The sequence below is a fragment of the Cheilinus undulatus genome, linkage group 8 (assembly GCF_018320785.1).
Source record: "Cheilinus undulatus linkage group 8, ASM1832078v1, whole genome shotgun sequence".
NCBI lineage: Eukaryota > Metazoa > Chordata > Actinopteri > Labriformes > Labridae > Cheilinus > Cheilinus undulatus.
The window spans coordinates 25465225-25490072 of NC_054872.1; the positions used below are offsets into that span (position 1 = coordinate 25465225).

At 40.4% G+C, this 24848-nt stretch overlaps 1 protein-coding gene across 3 annotated transcripts; it reads left to right on the forward strand.

Moving 5' to 3' along the window:
- The first annotated feature begins 324 nt into the window (after positions 1–324).
- hdac9b (histone deacetylase 9b) lies at positions 325–23826 on the forward strand. 3 transcript variants are annotated; one of them, XR_005992264.1, is made up of 12 exons: positions 325–788; positions 7873–8114; positions 8455–8623; positions 10920–11052; positions 11182–11303; positions 16711–16842; positions 17174–17289; positions 18830–18952; positions 19482–19659; positions 19782–19990; positions 21927–23065; positions 23129–23826. XR_005992264.1 is itself a non-coding variant. In XM_041794212.1 (11 exons), exons 1-11 carry the CDS (start codon positions 680–682, stop codon positions 22275–22277), a joined length of 1884 nt encoding a protein of 627 aa, XP_041650146.1. In that variant the 5' UTR covers positions 325–679; the 3' UTR covers positions 22278–23826. The 3 variants fall into 3 exon arrangements, 2 of the variants coding, with proteins under 2 accessions (XP_041650146.1, XP_041650147.1); XM_041794212.1 differs by having other exon boundaries at positions 21927–23826; XM_041794213.1 differs by lacking the exon at positions 325–788 and adding an exon at positions 800–1068 and having other exon boundaries at positions 21927–23826.
- Positions 23827–24848: the final 1022 nt, after the last annotated feature.

The window sequence follows — 24848 nt, forward strand, 5'->3', positions numbered from 1 at the left end:
AACAAAATGAAGACATAAATAGAGTGGGTGAGAGAGAGGCTGTTCAACAAATCAAAAAAGAGCGAGGGAGAGAGAGGGGGGAATCAAGCCTCCATCTGCAGAGAGGGAGTCAGGAGACATGCCTTCTGGCAGGAGCTGAAGAAGACAGCTGTGTTTGGTGTGGTATTTTTAAACGCATCAATGCTGCTCCAATCCCCGCGCCTCGCCTGACCTATTTTTAGCCAGGGCTGGCCATTGTTCTATTTCTGTCACCTGTGGGCCACGCAGTTGTTGATTCACATGCAAATGAAGCTTGCTCCCTCTCTGGCTTGCATTACTGTCTCAGCGAGGTGCTCAGTGCACAGTACACAGCTTTCTTGGCAACTCAGCTTTACATTTTTCTCACTCTCTGTGAAGAAGGAAGAACATTAACAACTGAAGGAAGATTTTAAAAGAAGCTTTTGAATTCTCCTCAGATTGTGTTGTGTTAGTGTTTGGAGCAGGCTGAGGCAGCCCCGCAGAGAGAGTGAGCAGTTTGTGTTCGAGCTCCACAGTGAGAGTGGTTTATCAGAGGAGGAGGCAAAGCAGAGGAAGGGAGAGAGTTGCCTGTTGTCGTGGTCTCTCCCCTGAGTGGCTGAGGGGTGGCTCTTGGTGACAGGAAACGCAAGGCTTGCAATGAGACCTGAGCGCTGAGTGGAGTATGCTGCAGACGATTTACGAGGGCGAGTCAAGTTTCTCCACAACAGAACGGCGCGTTGGACACCAGCAGCTCCCCAACCAGAGCAAGATGCACAACGTGAACAACTCAGGTGACCACACAGCCTGGAGTCTCTACTCCCTCTGAGGGAAATCTGTTTTTATCCTCCTTTTTTCCTCTCTTTGCATTCCACTCTCCGTCTTTCCCCTATTTCTGAATCCCTTCCTACTTCTCCGCTATCTTCTGTGCCTCTCTTGCACACATTCGCTCTGTCCCTCTCTCCCTCTCTCACATACTCGCAACTCTTTGCGCTCAGCTGGTCATCCATTCTGTGTGAAAAGAGAACTCTAAGCAGCAGCGTGGTAGGAGCAGGCACTTCCTCCTGAAACAAGGTATTTGCTTTTGCAATGGTTAAGACTGCTTTTATGGTTTGTTTTTCTCAGTGGGATGGCTTCCTTTATTTTTCTAAAAATGTGTTTTGTAACGAGCTTTTAAACCCTCTTTACCGTCATGTGTTTAACATACACGGAGAGTTGTTTTTCTACTAAAATAAGGAAATGTGTTAACACTATTCCCAGGCTCTGGTTGTTTAAAATGAGTCATGGTGAACATGAAGGGGATGTAGTGTTTGTGAGCTTCCATGTCAGCGTGCACTTTTCAGGGAACAGGAAAAACTGTGACAGAAATACTGTGGGGACGACTAAAAGGTTGCTCTCAGGATATTTACCGGAGACATTGACTGTTCTATTTTTGACCTGAGAATTGAATTGAAAAGTACGCGGATGACATCAGTATGAGTAACCCCTATTCACTGTATTGACTCAAGATGAGTCACATCTTGTTTGCTTTGATTTTTTTTTTTAGCATGAAGCCATTGATAACATGACAGATTTTTTTGGAAATGTTTTTAGAAAAAAAAAGCCTTTTCCTCATTGGAAACATTGCTATGTTGGTTGTGAAGGAGCATTAGTTGTGAGAAAGTGTGGACTAAGTCATGGGAGGGACTCATTTATTGTAGAAAATGTTATGAACTTTGACTTGGTTGTACAGTAGTTACAGTTGGTCAATATTAATCGAGTTTATCATGATGTGAAGTAGCTTAGTGTATTGTTAAATGTAAAAACTGAGACTTATTTTGTTAATTTTGGTGTTTTTGCTGTCAAAGAAAATATAGAAAATCTTAAAAATACAGCTTTAAGTCTGTCTTTAGGTAAGCAAAAGGTGAAACTAAAACAGCCTTGAGGCAGTGGGCTAAACGTGAGGACATTTAAAAATAAAACAAGAAGATGGCAGGGGGATGACACATTGCATCTCTGTCAATAGAACAGGTTATTTGACTCTCGGGCTATAGGAGCAGGGCTTTCTTCTTCTTCCGTCTCACCGGCCTGAAAGCCAAACAACAGATATACCGAGCGCCTGAATTTGAGCTCCTTGCTTATTCTGTGGGTCAGCTATTCTTAGGTGAGTTATTTTCAGCTTATGGCATTAGCCTGCTAAGATTAGGCGTCTGTGCGTTATCATTCCATCTCAGCATGCTCCTGATATAACTGCGGTTTGGTACAGATATTTATAGAGAATTCTGTCATTTGTGTCTTTAATTTGTTCTTTCCACTTTTCATAGTAAATCACAAGAGAGTGACAAACATAAATGCCTAAAAATGTCAGTGCAGGAAGTATTTGTTTGAGATAATAATGTGATGGAGGTGTTGTTGGTAAAGTAGATACTTTCCTCTAAGACTTTCACATTTTGTTTTGTATTTTGTGCTGTGCAATAATGATAAATTACATAAATCTATTACCACAAGTGTTTTTGTCAAAGTACTCCATGTGCAGGCTGAAAAAGTTGATCTTAAATTGTTTTCTAAAGCAAACATTTTGACATTTTATACAAGTCTACTTCTCTGCTGTTACATTTCAAATAAAGTTGAAAAAAGCCCACAATCCAATTTTTACTTTGATTAACATCGGTCACAACAAACTGCAAACAAAAGCTGTTATCAGAAGGGCTCTCCAACAAGGGGAAACTAATTATTTTCTCCTGAGTGAAAACATTATGTAAAATATCATGCAGGCTCACTTCAATAGAGACCTTTGAGACAATAACAATGCTGCACCTTTCAAGTTCGCTCCTCTGTATTGTGTGTCCATTTAGGTTGCTTTCCTGTGTGTTTCAAGTGTTCATCCCTAAAGAGGCTATGCAAAAACACAAATAAGGATTTGTTTTAGTAAAGCTCAACAGTTGTATGCTTTAAAAAAGAAATGCATTTTTTCAACTAATGGCAATAGTGAGAAAACTGAAAATTCTGTTTCAGCTTGAAAAACTCAGTTTATGGTTAATGTTATTTCCATGTTGCTTGGAGTTGCTTTTGTTTGTTAGTTTGGTTCAAAAATTAAGAAAGTTAACTCTCTTTGACAAATCTATTTGGCATTTAGATTTTTTGTGATCTCTTTTAATGCTAAAATGTCTTGACAAAAGTGCAAAGCACTAATTCCCCTTTTTCTATCAGATGTAGTTTCTGTTTATGTCTGTTTGTTGTTATTAGATAAATTAGCATGATGGGAGGACAGTAGATGACTGGACTCCTGGCTCCCCTCAGTAAAAGCCTCATGCTGGTTCAGCTTAGCTCTCTTTGTTAGCAGATAGTCAGATAGTCTACAAGCCGTAGCTCTGGCTCAGCTACAAGGACGAGCCTGATCCTTAAAAATAAAGACCTGTTTCTTGCTTTAGACATGCCAGCTGCTCAAAATAACAAGGCACTTAATGAGAGAACCAGCGCCACATTGCAGTCCCAAGCATCAGCTTATTTTTGCCCTCAAACATCTTCTGTATCTCTGCTTCTATTTATACCATCAGACAGGGAATTTAGATCAACAACCATCCCCACTGCACACCAAGTTGATGTTACATACTACATGCTTCAAGCTTAAGCACAAAGTGTGCCATGCCAAAACAGGTATATTGTTAATATCAAAGAATATGTCAAGATTATCATCCATTGGGCCAAACTGTATCAGCACGGACCCTTTGTTTACAGACTACAGTGTTGCACTGGAAATAAGCAGAGCAACAGGTCATTCTTTAGTAATGATAAAGCCTTTTAAATAGCAGTAATGCTTGGGGAGTTTGTGGTTTTTTTAAAGCAAAAAAAAAGCAGGCATTTAGAAAAGGCTGTAAAAAGCTATGGTCATAACAACATGCAGTAAATGTAACCAAATATTAACAGATAATTTAAGCTGTTTGTAATCTGCAAAATATCAGTGACCATGCAGGTTATATCAGGTTTTATGTCACATTCTGATTTAAGATTTGAATTCAGTGCTCTGAAAATGTACACCTACTTGCTTAAAAAATTAGATTTGCTTTATAATCTTGAATAGTTTCTAAATAAACTAAAAGCAACATCAAATCAACTACCTAAATAAATATGACAAACATATATGATTTTAATATTGGAGATTACCATCTAAGTTTGATCACATGCGTCATGCTATCCTCCATAGGGTTCCTTTCATAACAACTGAGACTGTTTTAGTGTTGGATAGGTAAGTGTAGATAAATCATAAACACTCTTAACAACACTTAGACCAAAGTGTTTGGAGTGTAAAAGCAGTTGTTGCTTGCTTTTGTGATAAAATCTTATCTTGATTAGCATTAGAAAAAGGTTGCAAACTTACTTGTTTAGGTGTGAAAATAGAAGCAGCATTTATATTCAGTGGGAAATGTTTATGATAATAACACCTTTCTCAAGTTAGTTGTCAGTTTATGTGTTAGAGGGATAAAAAAATAAGCTGTCAAAGCTGCCCTTTAAAACTTGTAGAAATAAGTCCAACATGAAGCTTTATAATCACTATTCTTGATAATGTTTTCCTCATCGTAGATGTGTGTATTTCAGACTCCTCTCACGTAATAGTAATGTCACTGCTGATGTGTGTCTGCTCTCTCTCCGGGGTGGGAAGCCTGCTAATGTGGCCTGAGGCGAAAAAAAGACAGCTATCCAACATCTCAAATTAAGGCTGTGATTGTCACTCCAACCGCCACCGAGGCTAATGAGAGGCAGATCGGTTATAGAAATAAACACTTTGGGGACACTGGCGGTGCGACGCTGCAGTGGGAGCGTGGTCACAGGCCATGAGTCACCCTATCCCCCCCTCGGCGGGCCCTCCACAGGGAGGAATTTGGGCATGGGGCAGGGTGCTTGTCGCTCCCTTGTGCTAAAAACAAATTTGGGACCTGTCATTCATAAATCTCTTGTTTACCAGTGCCCAGAGACACTTCTATGAACTTTCCACCAATCAGGAGACATCCTACTCACAGTCACTGGGACAAAAGGATTCTTACCAAGGGGTCATGATGGCACTACAAGACCAGGGATGATTTCAAAAGAGACCCTAAAGTTACATAAATGCAACCCTGCGCTTTTATTTTCACCCGTGTTAAATTGAGCAGGCGGCCTCACAACTGTGACAGTCTTTCGCACATTGTCTATATTAAGACCCTGCTCAGAAAAGCATTTATATTTAGCACTAGTTACTGATGGTTCCGTATTCTCCTCTGCCTGAGGAGTATTTTTGTAAAACAGAAACAGAAAATCTAGTTTCATAAAGTTTGAGGGTGCAGTCGACATAAATAAATTAACTGTAAATTCGTGGTTGTTGTTATTATGGTCTAATGTATTCAACAGTTGAGCAAAGAACAGAATTGTTATTTAAACTTTTCTCTGTTTGAGAATAGTGTCAAACACAAATAAATTTAGGCTTAAGCACAAACACTGCCTCTCTGCCTTTAGGACCCTATTATCTTCCCTCAACATTGTCATCTCATTGAGTTATTCTTGCCGACACTGGACAGAAAAAGAATGAGCACATGAGGCTGTTGTCGTTTCCTCAAGGGCCATTTCATCCAGCTTTGGTTATCAAAGGTGGCTTAAGCTTTCACACTCCTCCTCCTCCCCCTCCCCATCCTGATGAAGCACTGTCTGATATTTTCTGATGGAGGCTCAGCTTGATGTGCAGATCAAAGTAGAGATCCTTAATGCCAGTCACAGTAAGGGTACAGGATGAAATATGAGATTAATTAGATATCTCAGTGGTGAATTCTCTCAGGCAGCAGGTGTTTTTTTTGTTGCTATTTTTAGGTCTATTAGGCAAAAAGGAACACTGAAGCTATCTGACCGTGTGAGCCCTTCAACGGTTCACAGGTTCACAGTTGCCCCCAGAACTGAGCCTGCTAGCAAGGAGTCCTCTGTCAAGTGCTTACAAGCCAAGATTAATATTCCCTGTCAGGAGAGAAGACTCTGTTCTACAGGTGCCTGTTCTCTGAGCTCGCAGAGCCGCTGCCCTCCTCCGTCATTTGATGGAGCTGTTTTTAGATCACAGAGTGAAAAATTACTGCATGGGAGTCCCCTCTCACTGTCTTCTCTCTTTGAACATGTTTTAAGACAAGTTATCACCGCAGCATTGAATGTCTGTGTGAGTTTGTGAAGGGTTTTTGTGATTCTTTCTGCCTCTCTCTGCTGGGGACTCCTTCTTATATAAGAGCGGAGAGGCTGATATAATAGTCAACATGTCACATTGCCACTGTAGGCAGGAGACAACATGCAGTGAGACTCGATATCTGCAGGATGGGGAGACATAATTACATCGCCAGCGTTGCCATGGCAGCGGCAAGTTAGGGTGGTGGATACTAGGGTGTGGGGGTTGTCACAGACCAGGATTGCGCCACTTGCTTTTATGTTTCTATTTATAATCATCAGCGCCGCATACACATGGATGGTGGCAGTGAAAAACAGGCTTCATGACAAAACAAATGAGCGCCAGAGAGCTTCACAGCATCTGAGAACGGGAGGGCACTGCTGCCTAATTGATGGCTACTGTATACTGACTGTGCAGGTTTAAACTTCCTTTTTATTGGTATTTTATTACCGTTTAAGAGGATAAATGTGCGACAGGACCAACAGAAGATTATTTATGTTGGCATATAAAATGTAACGTGTGAGCTCTATGGCACACTTCCAAAGAACAGGTGGTGTAGTAACACTGCTTGTGTTTGTTCCCTCACATGTGACCCTTGAGAAGATTACAGCAATGAATGCACTCAATAAATCTCCCTCCAGCCACTGGAATTTTAAGTAGCTTTGAATTTTTCTCTGGTCTCAAAATGGAAGAGACAAAATACAGTCTGGGCGATCTCTACCCTTCGTTGAATGTCACACCATGATCAGCATTAATAACCAGCCTTTTTTCAAGAGTTTTAATCAATCACAGATCAAATATAAGCCTTATTTGATGTCTGAAATTGATTCCAATATGATGTTTTCTGCTAAAATCCTCCTGTATCAATCAACTACATTCAGTATTGTAAAAAGAAACTGAAATGTAACGGGGCTGATTAAAAATATTGTACACTCACTAATCCTCCTCTGTGGAATAGAGAGCTAAAGTAGCCCTGTCTCTTATGTTCTGAACTGGCAATTGATTTTCTCTGTGGAACAACCTATATATAGAGCGCAGAGACCAAAGGGATGCCCTCTCACTTTGTATCTGGCAATTACTTATAATAGAGGTAGTTGTCAATGGCAGCTCTTACCAATGTGAGCATCGCAGGAACAGATATGTTAAGATCACATAAATGTGAATTCAGGATACATGCAGGTTTCCAGAATCATAAACTAATCTGCTGTGAAAGATTTATCCCAAAAAGGGATATATGCATGATTTCCTGTTTTGGACATGGATAGGGATGTCTTTTGTTTGTTTTTCAGTGGGAAGATAGGATTTATGTAAATACTTAAAATGACCACTTCAACATGCCGTGCCAAATGTCCATTTGGTCTGTCTTACAGCTGCTCCCAGTAGACTCCCTGCTGACGGATGTGATCCCATGTTTGTTTATAGAAACTGTTATAATTGCAGGTTTCTGAGGATCATGAGAGAGAAAGCTGTACTCCTCATTTCTGATCTTTTTTTCTTCCTTCCTCATTCTCTTTTTTACTTTTTAAACTCCCTGCCTTTCTTATAGAAACCTTGTTTTTCCCTTTTTTGACTCAGAACAACATGTTTTGTTCTGCAGTGATGTACAGATCTACCGTACTATACACAGCAGCCTCTGGTTTCATGATTTGAACACTAAAGCTGAAAATAAGGGACTGACAAATCTTCTCTTCTTTCTGCTTGCTTTTCCCTCCACGGTCCTGTAGTGGACATAAAGCCAGACGTGCCATTGACTGTGGAGCCTGTGTCCCCGCTGGACCTGCGCACAGATCTAAGGATGCTAGGGCCAGGCTCAGACCCGGGACTGTGGGAGAGGCAGCTGCAGCAGGAGCTGCTCCTCATCCAGAAGCAGCAGCAAATCCAGAAGCAGCTACTAATCAGCGAGTTCCAGAAGCAGCATGAGAAGTTGACCCGTCAGCACCAGGCTCAGCTCCAGGAGCATCTCAAGGTCATCATCGCACTGAACATTTGTACGGAGACAGCACAGCAGTGTACCCAGCGCAGCACCACAGCATAGCCTGGCATAGTGCAGATCAGTAGAAAACATTATAGCCCAGGATAACATAACAGGGTACAGAAAAGAAGAGACAGCTCAGCAAAGCGAGGCAAGGTGTTGGGTAATACAGAACAGGATGAGGCCTGTTTTTACCAACATTTACAGAGAAGTCTGTCGCAGAAAAATAGAAACAGCAACAACAGTGAACAACAGTTCACATAAGCCACTGCCACTTCAAGAGTATTTTTCAGTCTGCTCTCCATTGTTGACTTGAGATCTTTGTGTTTCACAGCTCCAGCAGGAGCTCCAGGCCATGAAACAGCAGCAGGAACTTGCAGAGAAGGAGCGCCGTCTAGAGCAGCAGCAGCAGCAGAACCAGCAGGAGAAGGAGCAGGAGAGGCATCGGCGAGAGCAGCATGTTTCCAGCCTGATCCTCCGGGGCAAGGAGCGCTCCCGTGAGAGTAAGAGCTCGACACCGCCATCATAGCCATCTACTTAGCATCAGGAGCAGAATTTGTTTTCTGGGGACCCCAGGCAAAAACAAGCATGGGTTGCAAAGTGTGTTTCTCCCTCTTTACAATCCGTTTTTATGCATTGCCATAAATAGAGAATTAAAATGTGCATATAGAAGCTGAGTACTGGTAGTTCTGCTTTAATGAAACTGGTCATGAAATTATTCTGCTACATTTTTATTACTTATAGCAGACTAGTTGTGGGGCTGGATTACAGCAGATATCCATTATAATCTCAGTAGACATTATAGCTATTATTTTGCTAGCTTCAAAACTATATTTTACTTACTGTACAAAGTTGTTTCCAGTGTCTGTATATAAGAATATCAATGCCTGTTTCCCAGTTAGTTGTTGTAACACCTCTAGATAGATTCTCACAATATTTGATATCCTTCAAATATCTAATAATTTCTATAGTTTATCAGCATTAATCTCCACATTTTGAAATTACACAATTCCCCATTTAAAGATTTAATATTAATTTTAATGTTTTAAGCTAGGGGTAATTGACTTCTTGTTTGTTTACAGACTTGCTTTTATTTTGAGAGAAATTAGGAACTTAGGGTAGATCAGAGTTTATGACATGAACTTAACCAGGGAAAAGGAGCTTGTTATGGATGGATATATGGAATAGGTAAGAGTAAAAAGGTAAATGTTTGATATCATGAAGTGCAGAAGACTTTTGGCTTTTCCACTGAGCTGTCTGTGAGTCTTTTTTAAAATTAAAATGAGACATTAAGGAGCAGTGGTGGACTTACTTTATGTCACTGTGGATGCAGGGAAATTTTACAGTGGTTTTACCCAAGTGTGCTGAAAGAGGCAATAAAGCATGTAATTAATCATGATTAAAAATAGATAAATAAATGTACTAAATATGGACCTTGATTAATAGCCATTGATGCATTAATGTGGACACTCTTACTTTGAACAACACAATTAAAGCGACATAGTAGCTATCCACATATGACTAAGGCTGAATGATTTGGTAAAAAAATTTTATAGCAATTTGTTCCCCCAATATTGCAAGTTTAATTATTTTTGCAATCACTTTTTAAGCTCCTCAGCTGATATATTTCTCAACAAACAAGAAATTAGACATTCAATATTACAATGAGCGCAATATTTGGTAGATTAAACAAAGACTGAACAATTCAGAAAAAATATCTCATTGCAATTACTATGACTCACTGCAATTTTGATATGATCTTTTGTGTTGAAGGGAATGCTGATTTTACATTTTTCTCATTTTTAATAAAACATATGTAAACAAAAACAAGGTAAGTAGGAACTAAAATCTGACTCCTGAATGTCTGCATAATGTGTGGAGCAGAATATCTCTGCTTCAAAATATCTTTAACTGGTATTTTGAAATTCAGGTCAAAGACATTTTGCACCTTCTGTGATTTAATAATTGCAGTAGGTCACATTGAGATTTAGTCTATATTTCAATTAATTGTCCAGCCCTACATGTGAATAACTGTAAGAACTGAAAGTAAGAAGAAGTATCTTTTGGTTGGTTTGGTAAAGCTGCTCTTTTAGAGAGCCTCCTTTTACGTGCCTTAATAGAACTTCATGTTCAGATGATCTTCTTCACTGCAGTAGTAAAACTGCTATGGTAGAGAAAGCGTACATGGGTATTAAATGTTCTCACTGCATAATAGCATTGTTGTTACTTTTTACAAACAGGTTACCTCTTCAAATATGTAACTGGCTAGTGAGGGAACAAGCTTGAAAATTACTCCTGTCATTAAAATATCAAACAATTTATGGTGGATTATGATAACATGGTATTTAACACTTAAATGCAATCGATGACAGAAGGTTAGACAGTGACATTTAAGCTCAGAATTTAGGAGAAAACATCTTTTAATAGCACGATCAAAATAGCTTTGGATATAGTGTTTCATTTCTGTTTTTACCTTATGGCTAATAATAGAAAAGATTTATGAGTTTGTGGGGTCAGGTAATTTGAACTTGTGCCCTGCAACTGTAACCCTCCAAAGGGAAAGAACATCTCTGCCAGATCAATTTAGTTGCTTGAAACTAATATAGGGCTCTGAGACCACTAGGGGGAGATGTCCCTGCATGAGTTTTCTGTTCTGACAGACTGTGCTGAATCTGAGAGTTTTGACTGATCAAAAACAAGTAAATGAATATCTGAAAGTTAAAATGGGAATACAACTGTATTTGTTTGATCAGAGACTTCACCTTAGGGTAACCCCAATCCCTCTGTTTCTGCCATTTGGCCTCACAGGTGCGGTGGCCAGTACGGAGGTGAAGCAGAAACTCCAAGAGTTTCTGTTAAGTAAATCAGCCAAGGACCCTGCTAGCAACGGAGCCAACCATTCTTTTCTCCACCACCCCAAACTCTGGTACACGTGAGTATTTCCTGTTTGGTTTTTCTTGGAGTGAATTAGAAATATAGATGCTATTTTTATATCTCATAGGAACATAATATCAGCCCGTCTTATTTCCCTCTCTTATGTGTGATTTATTTGTGCTCTCAGGTCCTCTCACCACACATCACTGGACCAAAGCTCTCCACCTCTGGGCGGCACATCCCCCACCTGCCAGTATACTCTGCCATCACCCATAGAGAGCAAGGACGACTTCCCCTTGAGGAAGACAGGTTTGCTAATTTGCACAGACATACATACACAGAGCACAGACATAAAACGGCCGATACACGCACAGTTTTAAATACATACATAAACCAGGGCACAACTAGCATCATCAAGCTGCCTTGTATTCATTAGTTAGTTCTTCTTCAGGTTATAAATACAGTGAACGTCCTTTTGACCCTTGTCAATCAAGAGGTCGATATACCCATCAAGTGTTTCCTGGGGTTGCTGATGACCTGCTAATAACATCAGTTAGCCCCCCCCCCATACCTCCAGGGCTCAACACAGGCAACAACATAGATTTAACAGGAGTTAACATTTTAATTAGTGTTATTTGCACTGAAATTGCCCCACTATTATTTAAAAGGAACCACATCTGTCCCTATGTTATAATAATAATAAACCCAGTTCCAAATCCACTTTAAACTTTTTAGTGGTAAGTGTGAGAATTAAAGCAGATTAATTTCTCCTGAGTTATTGGCATTAAAAAATATTCTGAAAAGACACAGGTTCCCACCAGTAAGCAGCTCAGGTTTGTTGGTTTAAAGCTGGCAATTCCTTTGGGGATGGCTGTGTAAATAAGAATAATTCCTGCCCTTCACTTTGCATGAGCACGAGAGCTTGCCAGGCATAAAACTTCATAATTTGGCAATGAGGTCACCAAATTACATTATGTTCTTTTCCCCTCTGTGTCTCTTTTAATTACCTCGGAGAACAGTTATACTTGTTGAGTTTTTTAACTGCAGGCCTGTCATTTTGCATGTATACACAATTTACAGATCAAGCAGAGGAATGTCTTTTAAAATAAAGTCACTGCATAGTAACATAAATAAAAGTTAAATGAAAGCTTTGGAGGCTTTTATTTATTGTAATATCTTTGAATTAAACTGTATTCAGAGCAGAGAACAACCTCTTGTAAATTTGTATTTGTATTTCATGGTCATGACTTTAGATCCATTAAGTAAGAAGGTACCTCACAAGTATAATAACCAGTCTGAGACAGATTTCTAAAATAACAGAGAAACCACTCATTGTAACATTGTTTGTCTTTTTGAGGGAACACAGAGACATGCTTAAACAAACACCTAGATAAAATTTAGTCCATACTGGTAAACGTCTTCATCCTTTAATTCAAAACGAAATCACTGCCCCATTTCTGCGCCTCCTTCGCTGTTTGCGCTGATAAAGCTTCTACTTGCTCCTTGGATTCCTGAATCTATATGTGGTCATTTCCTGCTCAAGCCTTCCTCCCCCACTTCCTGTCTGTCTTCATTAAAGTCCTCTGAGAGCTTTGCACCCGTGGGGGACGCACAAAGGTAGTGTTGTTCCTCAAGCCACTGGCTGTCACTTCTAGCTGATTGGCAGGTGTTGCAGAGTTAAGGCGGGAACATGCTGGATGAACCCCAACAGGTCTGTTTGTTTAAGCAAAGATAGCTCTCTGAAAACAAAGTGGAGATGACTCCAGTGCTCTGCCTTAGACTCCCTGCTGCTTCATCTGGCCAGAAGCCTGAGAGATAGCTTTCTCTGGTTCAGGTTCACGATAAAGTCTGTGATTGTCGAGGCAGACATAAATTATTTTTTTAACTTGTTAATAAAAAATAAGGTTTATGCCCTTTTTCCACTGAAAAAGTCAAAGTAATGTTGAAATTTAGCATATTCTCATTCTAGATTTTTCAGTAAGTAAACTTCAAGAAGACAAAATCTACACCAGACAATCACAGAGATATTCAGAGATAATTTTTTGTCTCTTTATAAATAAACCATGGCCTTGATAATATGACCCTTAAAGCAAGAATTGCAGAGATGTCCTCACCTCTGAGTAGTTAAAAGAATTTCACGTGATTAAGTTGTTTACTCAGTGTACATCCTCTTTGTTTCACTTCCAGGGACTAGTATAGAGTGGGCTGAGAACACACGATAGTCTGTGGCAAGAATAGTCGCAGCTTAGCTGTAAGAAGTGCAACAGCCTCTCTGGTCTTGACCCAGTTACCAAAAGGGTGCATTCAGCAGGTGCAGGAAAGATTTTCAAAAATAATCCTACAAAGGTAAAACTGTAAAGCCAGAGAAAGAAAAGTTTGTGTTTAACTCCCTATCTTGGGTATAAAATCTTATTTTGTTTGTCAGAAATATGAATGAAAGAACTGATCTTGATGATGACTTTGCGTATTAAAGCTCTTAGGTACTATGACTTAAAATTGGTTAATGTTTTTTAGGAACAGCAACCTCATAGCTTAAATTCATCCAGTATATCATCAGTTTTAACAGGAATGCTGGGAAAATGCATAGCAAACCCCCATATGTGCAGAACACACCTCAGCTTTCTACACCACCATCTGTCCAGGTCCACGCTTTAATGGGCACAGGCACTCACAGGAGACGGTGTAACGCATTCACTTTTAAATGTAATAAGGTGATTGATTCATGCTTATTGCTGCCATTACTGCATGCTTTAATGAAGTGACCCAGGTGCTCAGTCTGTAGTTCTGCCTCTGCCATCATTGCCTCCTGTTGCGCTGAGCACCAGGGCGTTTTTTCCATGGAGACCAGCAAGAAAGTGTTTGTTCCCCATGCTGCTGTCTGGCGTTCCCGTGGCGACCAATTGGGATGCGTAGCTTGGTGGCAGCAGCGTGTAAAAATAGAAAGCAATCAAGGCAGCAGGGCGTGAAGCAGATTCATACGACTCCCAACAGCGCTTTCTCTCCATTTATCTCTCCTGCCTCCTTTTTTCCTCCCTCACTCTCTTTCATTCTACCTCACACCCACAGGATTAGAGGTCTGTGCCACGTATTAGGGAAAAGGGTTTTGCTGCTTTTGACAAAAGCCAGAAATAGCAGCATCTGGCCCACTCTCCTAGCTGTGCCCCCTTCAGCGCTCCCCCTCCTCCTCCCTGCAGTGCTCCCACGTCACAGCCCCACTTTATCATGTCTAGCTGTATGTTGTACACAGAGCAGAAAACCTATTTAATTATTGATCGGAACTCAATAATTGAAGCGGGCTGGTTATTGTGTAACAGTTTACATAACTTCAATGCTTCGAGCTCTGGCTCTCAGTCAGAAGAAGAGATGATCTATTCTGCTTGTTTGCTTGAGAGTGTAGGGCTCACTGTGGACCTATGTCCAGAGGGTTGATGGGAAGTCACATGAGACCTGTTGACCCACTGAGTCATTGCGAGCATGACAAGACAAGTACATTTTTTGCTAATCCCACCTCCACTTTATTTCTCTGCATTATTTATGGTTCATCCTGACTTCAGTGTAACAAACTGTTTCCAGACTAGTTAACCAATCAGTGACATCCTCTTATTATTTCAGAAGTTTACAGGGCTGTAATTACGAGGATTGGGCTCATGTCCTCAGTTATTTTTAGATGTGTTTCAGTTTTATTCTCAAGTGATCATTCATTAAGCAAACTCATTTATCTTTTATATTATATTCATCTTATATTATATTCATATTATCTTACATTGAAAGTCTAATCTGTAGCTATTTCTAGGATTTAGTTATTTTTTTAATTGGGAAAGCAATAATAAAACACTCAGTGGTACAGAATAGTCCTTATATGCAGGAGTGGAAAGTATCTAATTACATTTACTCAAATTACTGTAATTTAGTAGCTTTTTGGGTACATTTTGAAATCAGCAGTCTTACTTCTACTTAAGTAAGTTTTAACCAGAGTAACCGTACTTTTACTTGAGTACAAAACTCTTGTATTTTTTCCCCCTCTGTTGAGGGGGTTGTTTTATGTGTTCACTTGTGTTTGAATGTTTTCTGTTGTACAGTGATCAGTGCTAGGATTGTTTTGCTCATGTTTCTGGTGGATTGTTGTTTTTGATGTAAGACCATTTGTACCACAAGTGAAGTTATCCACTGAGTTAGAGTTCCTACCTGTGATTTTAGGTGATCCTTAAGGACATATAGTGCATCAGTATGCATTAGTATTTTTCAATGAGGTTGACTCTGCTCTGTTCTTGCTAGAGGAGACCCACCGTGCCACAGATTTTCAAGAGTTACTGCTGCTCTGACATATTGTTAAATAAACTTTCAATACTGTGTAAATTCACTATTTTAACCAGAGTAAGTGTACTTTCTTGAGTAAAATAGTTGTGTACTTTTTCCACCTCTTACATGTTAAATATATGTCTTATATGTTAAAATCAGGAAGACAACAAGTAAACACACAAGTCAACATGTAAATTTATTTTTAAAAAAAGTAACTGTAAAGAGTTCAGATATCTCCTTTCCCCTCCCCAATACTTTATCTCTTAAATGTATTGGAGAGTAAGATTATAAGGGTTTAAAAACTGTAAATATTGTTGTTTGTAAATTTTTTTTTTAAATCATCAGAAAAATAAAGAAAGGAAAAAAACTATGGATTGCACATGACCCTAATTCTGCAGAGTTTGTTATACCTAGTACTTGAAAAGTCCCTGGTAATGCCTAGTCACACTTTGTGTTAGTCATTCAGAATCAATAGAGGCCAAAAAAACTTGGGTTATGAATTTACTGCCCATTTGCTTTAACCTTAAATAAAATACCATTAAACTTGACTCTGTTTTGGTACTTCAGGGATGGCTATAATCAGCTGTGTGTAACAGAGTTAGCGTGGATTAGCGAGTTCCTGGAAAAAAGAAAGAGGCCATGCTAGGTAAATCTACCCTGGCTAAATAAAGGTTTAAAATGATGAAATAATCTTCTTGGGGAAACAAAATGCCAATTGTTGACAAAAACTCTTAAATCTATAAATACGAGCAGTTGAAAGGTTTAAAAGCAGTATGTCTAGAGTGAAAACACAAATTCAGCATTTCCATCAACACTGATGGACTGGATTTCTAAGTCTGGATCAGTTCAGGCCAGGCATGCATGAGTGTGCGGGACTGTGGCTTGGTCCAGAGTGTGTATAGGGGTATCTCTGTTTTGCATTAGGATTAGGGGGCGTGGGGAGAGCTTGAAACATCTGCCATGTTTTTGTGTTAGTTTAACTGTTGCTACTGTATCAGACTGTGGTCACTAGGGCGGCAGGTAGCGGACTATTTCACTTAGAGCCTGTGTGTTGCTCAACCTAATTTAGTCCAGATGAGGTGGAAATGGGCCCAAGCCTTCTCATTTCATTTATGTGAAAGCTGCTCTGCATCTCACTGGAAATGAAATTGTTACATGGCGTGACAACACTGCATTTTTAAAAAACTGATTTATAGTGTCTTTATTTCTTTTATAGTTTCCCTGTATTTTATTATGTTGCTGTTTTCTTTGGTTATGTTCATTACACTAGATGAAAACACAGAGTTTGACTCTATAAACATGATTAAAAATATTACACCCACATGATGCTGGAGTTCCTGTTGTGGGGCTTCTTTATGGCCTTAAGAGTGTGAACTGAGATTGACCAAAACATGTTTTTTTTTTTTTTTTTTTTTAGCGTCTGAGCCGAACCTGAAGGTACGATCCAGGCTGAAGCAAAAGGTGGCAGAGAGGAGAAGCAGCCCGATGCTAAAGAGGAGAGATGGAAACATAATGACTCCTTACAAGAAGAGGGCCCTGGAGCTAATGGGTATGCAATATCACTGCTTATATGTTGCCTTTTTCTTTTCATATATACTTCAGTAAATGATCTTTTTAACTGTTGCTTCAAATGCTCTCTGGAAACATAAGCCCATATCTTGTTGTGTTTTTAATACAGGGCTGCATAGTAATCAGCTGTTTTACAAATATGGGTAGCATATTATGTTCATGTTAGAAAGCCCATTGTAATTATGAAGCCGTGACCGTACACATTAAACTGTTGTGAGGCTGCAGCTGTTGCGCCAAGCCTCTGTGTGTGTGTTGTGTGTGCAGAGTGTGAGCATGCATACTGTGTCATAACTCTTTGATGTTTTTCGTAGACTCGACGCCCACTAACAGTGCCCCTGGCTCTGGCCCAAGCTCTCCCATAGGGGCCTCCAGTGCCTTGGGGGCTGAAAACGGACCCTCCTCTCTTCCTACTACCACAAAAACCGAGGTGTGTTTATAAATAATCAGAACTCCTATTGATTTGCCAAAAACATGAAGGAAAAGTCTTGCCGCAGGTGCTGCTCTCCATGTAATTTATTTATCAAGGATATAATTTGCTTAGGTCTGTCTGTCCTTCTGCTCACAGCTATAAAAACAGCCAGTTGTCCTCCGTCTGTTACACTTAAGTGGAAGTAACTCCCTAAAGTGACATTAAAGAGGCACGGCTTGACCTACAAGTCTGATTACCCCACATTTGTCTGTGTAGAGATGAAACGTTATGTCGAAAAATAAACAGACCTGCCAATGCTCACCTGGTAGCTCATGCAACATTTAAGGCTGAGTCCTTGTTGCAACACCTCGTTTGCTCTTTGCTGCCCTTTTTTCTCTTGTGTTTTTGCCGCTTTTTCATCTTTGATATCAAAAAGTGGCAAAATGACAGAAAAGGGTTCTTTTAACTCTTTGTTAAAATTCTGACAAGTCAGTGGTAAGAGTTTCATAATTTTCTATTGTACATTTTTTCCAGACTGTACAGTGGGTTTTATGTTTGCATAAAATCAAACATCTTTAGTTTGGCTGTGAGTTTGCTATTGGCTCTACATTGCGTTTTCTGTCACTTGCTTGGCAGCATGCCTGTTCTGAAATGTTCTGAGGCGTTTCCCAATAGATTCATGGCTGAGTTACTGACCTGAGCTCCCCTTGGACCTAGCACACAAAGCAGACCATTATAAAGGGTGGCAGATATGACACATCTCTGAACAATCTTACTAGAACAGCTGTGTTTTCCTTAACCGTCGCTGTTTACTCTCCCTGGGACCTCCAGCGACACAGAGAGGGGAGAGACACCCTGACAGCCAGCTGAAAGGTTGGGGCTCAGTTTAATTGATATCCCAGGCGCTGGTAGCCAAAGACATCCACATGCTAACAACATAAACACACAGGATTGCTATTGTATTGGGCCAAGCTGAGGCTCTCATGAAAGTCATCGGTGAACTGTGGGGCTGCCTGTAGACCTCATGCCTGTTGCAAAAGCAAGGCATGTTTGTGCACCGTTACATTAGGTATCCTTTTTCAGAGGGAACAGGTCCCTCGGGTCAAATATGGGCCGGATATCCACATACAGGTCACTGAGTACTGGTAGGGGTTGGAAGGATAAACATGGCTGTTCCAAAACCACATGCTGGTCAGCTGCTCTGCTGGGTACAGGAAGTATGCCCCAGTGCTGATGTTCTCTGAGAGAGTAGCCCGAGGGTGGGGACCGAGGAGAAAGAGCAGGCAGAAGAAGTGAGGGAGGAGCAGTAGATTTATAGGTTTGAAATTTTATAATCAGGTATTCTCACTGGTGCCATTCTGTGACGCTCCAGGAAACTACCACTGTGTCAATCCCTTATACCATGTACCATAAAAAACTCATACCTTTCCTTTTGTTGCAAGCAGAGATTTTTTATGGTGCATTGACATTCACACAGCTGTCCATGTTGTCTTATGAAATTGTCCATAGTGGGATTTCTGTCACCTCTTTCTAAATCTCTCTGTTGTGTTTGATGTAGAGATGGCCTTCACAGCCGAGATTATTCCGACCTGAGGGCTCTGTGTCCATGCTGAGCTTATACACCTCTCCATCTTTACCCAACATCTCCTTGGGGCTTTCAACAGCATCCTCACCCATAAGTGTGAGTATAATATCACTTTTATTTTCCAATACTCTCAAATGTCCTGTGTAATTTTCTGCCCAGTATACGAGTTAAAAAGCTGTCTGTTAGTGGCTGTCTAGGATCCCAGGTCACTGACCTGTGGCCCCAAATGATTTTATCACCCTTAGATAAATATTGTTCTGCAGTGTCTTATGTCAGGCATGCTCCTATCTCTCTCTATTACCTAATTTATCACAACTTTTAAAAAGGCCATGTTCACTCAAGTGCAATGTCTGATAACACAACATCTGATAGATCACGTTTAAGCTCTCTTGCACATTCCTCAGGAGCCTGATCATCAGAATCACTGCCCTCAAACTCTTTTCAAGTCACTGATTCCTAAATAAAACTCCATTTCATTCAACAAAAAATATTATAGAATGTATTGTTAAAATACAGACTTTTGTTTCCTGCAAAGTTCACAAATTTAGGGCAATTTTAGCACAATAGCATACTTCTTATGCTTTAGGAATAACCATTGCTTTATTATTTCTGTCTGTTCTGTTAGGCTGCCATTGGGTTAAAGGACAGATCCACAGAAATCAAACATGGCCTGCCCGGGCACCTGCTAGGCCCTGTACCCCTTCAGACATGCCTCGAGTCCAAAGTGAGCCCCAGTCACCAGGCGCTTCTCCAACACCTTCTCCAGAAGGAGCAGATGAGGCAGCAAAAGATTCTCTCCTCTGGTGAGACTGTCTTACATTACATCAACTTGTACTACACCACATATAAAAAGTCTGTGAGCTAGTTTTTATAATCAGTATTACTTTATAAGAGACTCAGGACCAGCCTTTTTTTTTTCATTAAGGTCAAGGCTCCTCCCACCCTCAGTCCCCTCTGGCCATGAAGGATCGCCCCTCCAGCAGTCGCCCTAAACTACCAAAACACCGGCCCCTGAACAGGACCCAGTCTGCGCCACTGCCTCAGAACACACTGGCCCAACTCGTCATCCAGCAGCAACACCAGCACTTCCTAGAGAAACAGAAACAGTACCAGCAGCAGGTCCATATAAATAAGGTATTGTGTTTTTTAGGAATACTCAGATTACAGGGGAGGATTTTGACTTTTAGATAGTGTTTTGCAACCTTCTCTTTTCCTTTCAGGTCTCGTGAGGTCTTATTCCACTGCAGGGAGTCTGATTTAATCATTTTAAGCACACAGATGCTGATCTATTTTTAGCCTTTTGTAAAAGCATCCGTGTTAGCTCAGGTTTACAGACCGCACTGCTGTCTGCTCTTCCCTGGAATCCTGGTGTTATTTCTGCAAAGGGAAGGACTTCTGCTTGACTTCAAATGGAGAAGAAATGCTTCCCCTGCACTAATTCTGTTATCATAGCTTAAGGCATCAGTGCTGTTCACATGCTCACTCTGTGAAATTCAATTCGGCTAAGTTCAAATGAAGGAAAAGTGCCCAGAATACATTTTGTTCCTCTGTGGCAATATTTATGTTTCTGTTAGCTGGCCGAGGTGACCTCTCTATACACAAAGTGTAATTATTCTGGTGAGGGATGTGTGTGAGGTGGCAGACACTGTGAAAGGCAGCATTGTGTGAGCTCACATACTGATGTGTCCCAATGCTGTGCCCTGAAAGAGCCATGGGAACCATCGAGCAAGCCATACCTAGAAGTAATAAAAAGCACAAAGCACTACAAGCACTTGTTGAGTTTTACAGTGTCGATGTCCAGATTTAACAGCAGCAAACAGCTGAGTTTTAATTCTTGCCTTATATTTAAAATAACCAGCACATATCACCGCCAAGCAGCAAGAATGAGTTTTAGTATCTGATTTAATTATTGAAAAAGACTCCATTAAGTTGATTTGAAAAAGAGCTTTGGAATAATTGCGACATCTTGTCTAGAAACATGTGAACAGGCCATGCTCTAATCACTCGGGCCAATGAGATCGCGAGTAAAGCCTCTTTAAGTGGAGGTTATAAATGGCCACTAATCGGGGATGAGCCCTCGGTGTTTATTGAGAGGGATCTCCGAAACATTGCCCTAATTAATTTCCTAACAGAGGCTTGTCTGCAGTTGTTTTTAAATGTCCTTCAGTGCCTGCAACAGCAGGGGGAGCTCATGGAAATTTACAAGAGCTTAGGGATTTCAGGAGGAGGTATGAACAGTGTTTACTAATACCAAGCTAAGGAGGCTAATTCTAATAGTTGGAGGGATATTTATATAAGACCTGAATTCTGCAGACCTTAATTTGTTGGTTACGTGTTGTGATATGCACTTCTTAGTCCTGCTCTTGGAGCCCTCTTGTGGAAGAGCTTTCACATCCTGGAACCAGTACAGGTGTTCTGATGGGGCGAAGATATGACAATGAAATATCCTGCTCACTATAGTTCCTCTGTCTGGCTGAGGTTAAACTCATATGCCTCTGTTTCTGTAAGAATTATTTAATAATTAATGGTACTGTTATAATTAAAAAAACAACAACAACTGTTTTTAATGTCATTTTGAAGGTAGTCTGACACCAATCAACTATCCTACAACAGCCACCATGGTCAAATTTTAATAAGTTTAATAAGAAAGGAGTATAAGTTAACCTGCGTATCTGCCTCAGATTCTTCAACTATCAAAATTGTAGTTCTTTCTCTTTTTGGCATATGAACCCATGAGAACTATCAGTCAGACTAAATTTACAAAAGGCGCTCAGTTGTGGCTTTTCAGTATTTTTTCTTTTGTCTGAAATTTGGTCCAAAAACAGGATTTGCCTTTTTACATTGTTTTTTTAAGGGATAAGAATAACTGTTTGGTTGTAATCTGGCAGACTAAAACTCCACATCTGTGACTCAAAATTAAAGCAGTTCCTTGCATATATTTGTAATTTTATTTTTGTTTGTTTTAAAGCTCTAATCGGTTTCTTCTTTGTTTGGTATGATAAAAGTTTGCTTGTTTAAGATCATCAGCTGCAGGATGTCACCATTAATATGGACCCAATGTGTTTTGCAGCTGTTGTCCAAGTCCATTGAGCAGTTACGTCAGCCCAGTGCACACCTGCAGGAGTCCGAGGAAGAGCAGGAGGAGCAGCACCAGCAGCAGCAACAACAAAGTGAGCACACAGAGAGCATGCAGGAGGACAGGCTGCCCCCTGGAGGAGTCATCCGGAAGCACACACTGAGCAGCAGCAGCAGCAGCGGCTCCAGCGCAGAGCTCCCAGATGCCCACTGTGGGGTCATTAAGGTCAAAGAGGAGCCAGCTGATAGTGAGGACGAGGCCCTGACCAATCAGAGCTTAGCATCTGAGAAGAGCACCTATCTGCACCAGGTCAAAGGCAGACTGGTGATAAGAGCCATGATCTGAGAGGGGAAGAAGATGAGATCACACACTCGCAACATTCACAGATAAACAAGTCTCTACAAACTCTGCAGTTTACACAAACACCACACAACCGCACAATAGGCCAGCTCTCCCTGTCACATCACAACCTGTTTTCACTCTAAGACATTCTGTTTGTGGTCTTTGTGTAGTGATCTCTGTAAAATATGTATGTTTCACTTCTATGTATATAATATGATGACAATTTAAACTTTTTTAGAGCTGCTTTGGTTGTCTCCAGTCTGCTCAACTCTCAGAGCGTCATTTGTACATAAATTGTCAATCATCAAAAATGATGTTTATAGGGCCGGTTATACAGGTGTACAGCTTTGAAGAGGAAATTTAGTTCCCATTGTGTACATTTTTGCCATAGAATATCTGAATGCTTTTCTGCCCATGTTAAAGAGTCAACACAAAGTCCTCACAGCATGTTAAAGAATTGAAAACACTACAAACACTTTGTTAAATGGTGTCAGAGCTGAAACAACAATGAACATCCATCTTAGAGAGAATGTAAATCCTAACAGAGGACGCTCCCTTCAGGCGGACTTTATTGCACCAGGAGTGATATTGGCATTGGAACATGGTCTGCTGCTCATATTGCAATTTGAGGGATAAAGCACTAAACCCCTGCCTCGGTGTGCAGGCTTCTCCCAACACACCCTGAGTCTCCATCTCTCTCTCTCTATCTCAGAACAGTCCCAGAGCCAGGTCCTGTGTTAAGCCAAGCTCTCCTCCCTCTCTCCCTCTGGGTCCAAATCAAAGCTCGGCGGGTTCCTGCCCGGCTTTCAGCAGAGGAGTCAGACGGAGAGAAAGAGAGAGAGAGGGCCGGGCAGGAAATGCCTTCTAAAAGCCAGGACTCGGAGTGATTCATGTGTGCAGGAATGTTGAGAGAGGAGGACCTGGGGTTGGAGGAGTCCAAGGGGCCAGGCTTGAGAATTGATTTACTGTCAAGGTGAATTACAAAGTGAGTGGGGATATGGTTAAGGGAGTCCCTTTTAAAGGGAATCGCTTCCTTCGTTTTCCCTCGTGGCATGCTTACCTCAACAGGCAGGTTTGATGTTACTTCAATAAAAAAAAAAAACCCGGATGGGACCTCGCTTCTTCTTTTTTTGAACCTGTTTTCCCCTAAAAGTGCCCATTGCGACATGTATAGTCTGTCTTAAAATGATCAATCAAATGTATTGCATAGCCGTAAACCTTCCTGTTTCATTTGTACCGTCAACTAAATGTAAAAAAAATTCTAGTATCAGGTTCTGTGTTTGGATTCATGTGAAAATCAAAACTGTCTGTCTTATACTGTACATTCAGATTGTCCGGTTTTAATGTTTCTAGTGTAAGTAAACACAATCAGAGCAATGTGAGTCTTGTTGTCTTGCTCCTTTGATTCAGTTGTAACAGAACCTCTTTGCTGCCAGTGGGGGACAGAGGAGATTTGGGGTCCTGTGGTCTGTTCATAGCAGTTTGCATTTCATCTTTTTTTTTTTTTGCCTTGTGTGAAAAAAACAAAACATTTTTTTAAAAATAAAGTTCATTTACCTCTGACTTCTCTGCATTTTTTCAAATTATTTACACACACCCATCTTATTAGAAAGCTGCATGCACAGAAAAGAATGTAAAAGACAGTGCTCCATTAAAAGTCTTTACAAATACACATTATATCTTATAATTCACAAATTTAGACATCACAATTCCTAAATCATTAGCCCCACTTTCCCACAACGGGTCCTTCAACCCAGCTCTTTTATTTTAAGGGGGTTGTTGTAACCCTTTCAAGGGAGCTTAAGAGGCTTTCAAAACATGACTTTGATGTGAGCAGCGAGGCTTCTTGTGGTAGTATTAGAACAGTAGAGATAAGGTGAGCTGCATGAGAGTGATATATTACTTGTGCAGGTCCTTTCAAACTGAGCTTAAGCAATTTCACAGCAAACTCAGTCCATGGGAACGGTCTGATATGTTAAACACGCAATGATGAGACTGGAAAATTTCACTCATGGTCTAATGCTGCTTGCACCAAAACACCACTTGGAGAACATGTTCAGAAGAAGTTGTAATAGCTGTTCACATGACAGCCTTACAGTTCATATTGTTTAAATCAGCATACTTTGCTGAAACATGCCAACTACTTCATGAAACTTTCATGAGCTCTACTAAAGTATTTTCACAAAGGTGTAGAGTTACTCCACACTAGGAAGTATTTGACTTAAATTAGACACTCTTCCTTAAGTAGATTCCATCTGTCTTGGGCTTCAGGCTCTTGTGATTTCAAATGAGCTGTTACAAAGGCAGAAAAAATAACGAAGCCCAAATCCATCTGTGGCACCCCTCCCCGCCTGCCCACAGAGCCAGTTGTAAAAGCAAACAAGCATTTTTAAAGGTATAAGTAAGGAAGGAACACACAAAGCTCCTCTTAATGGATCAGACCCTAACTAGGCCTGAACTTTCATCAACTTTTGGGCTATAACAAACTAAATTTTTGGATGGATTCACATAAAAGTATGCTTATGATGATGGAAATGCTTAATTTACACAGTCTGAAATGGCAAACCTTAAATA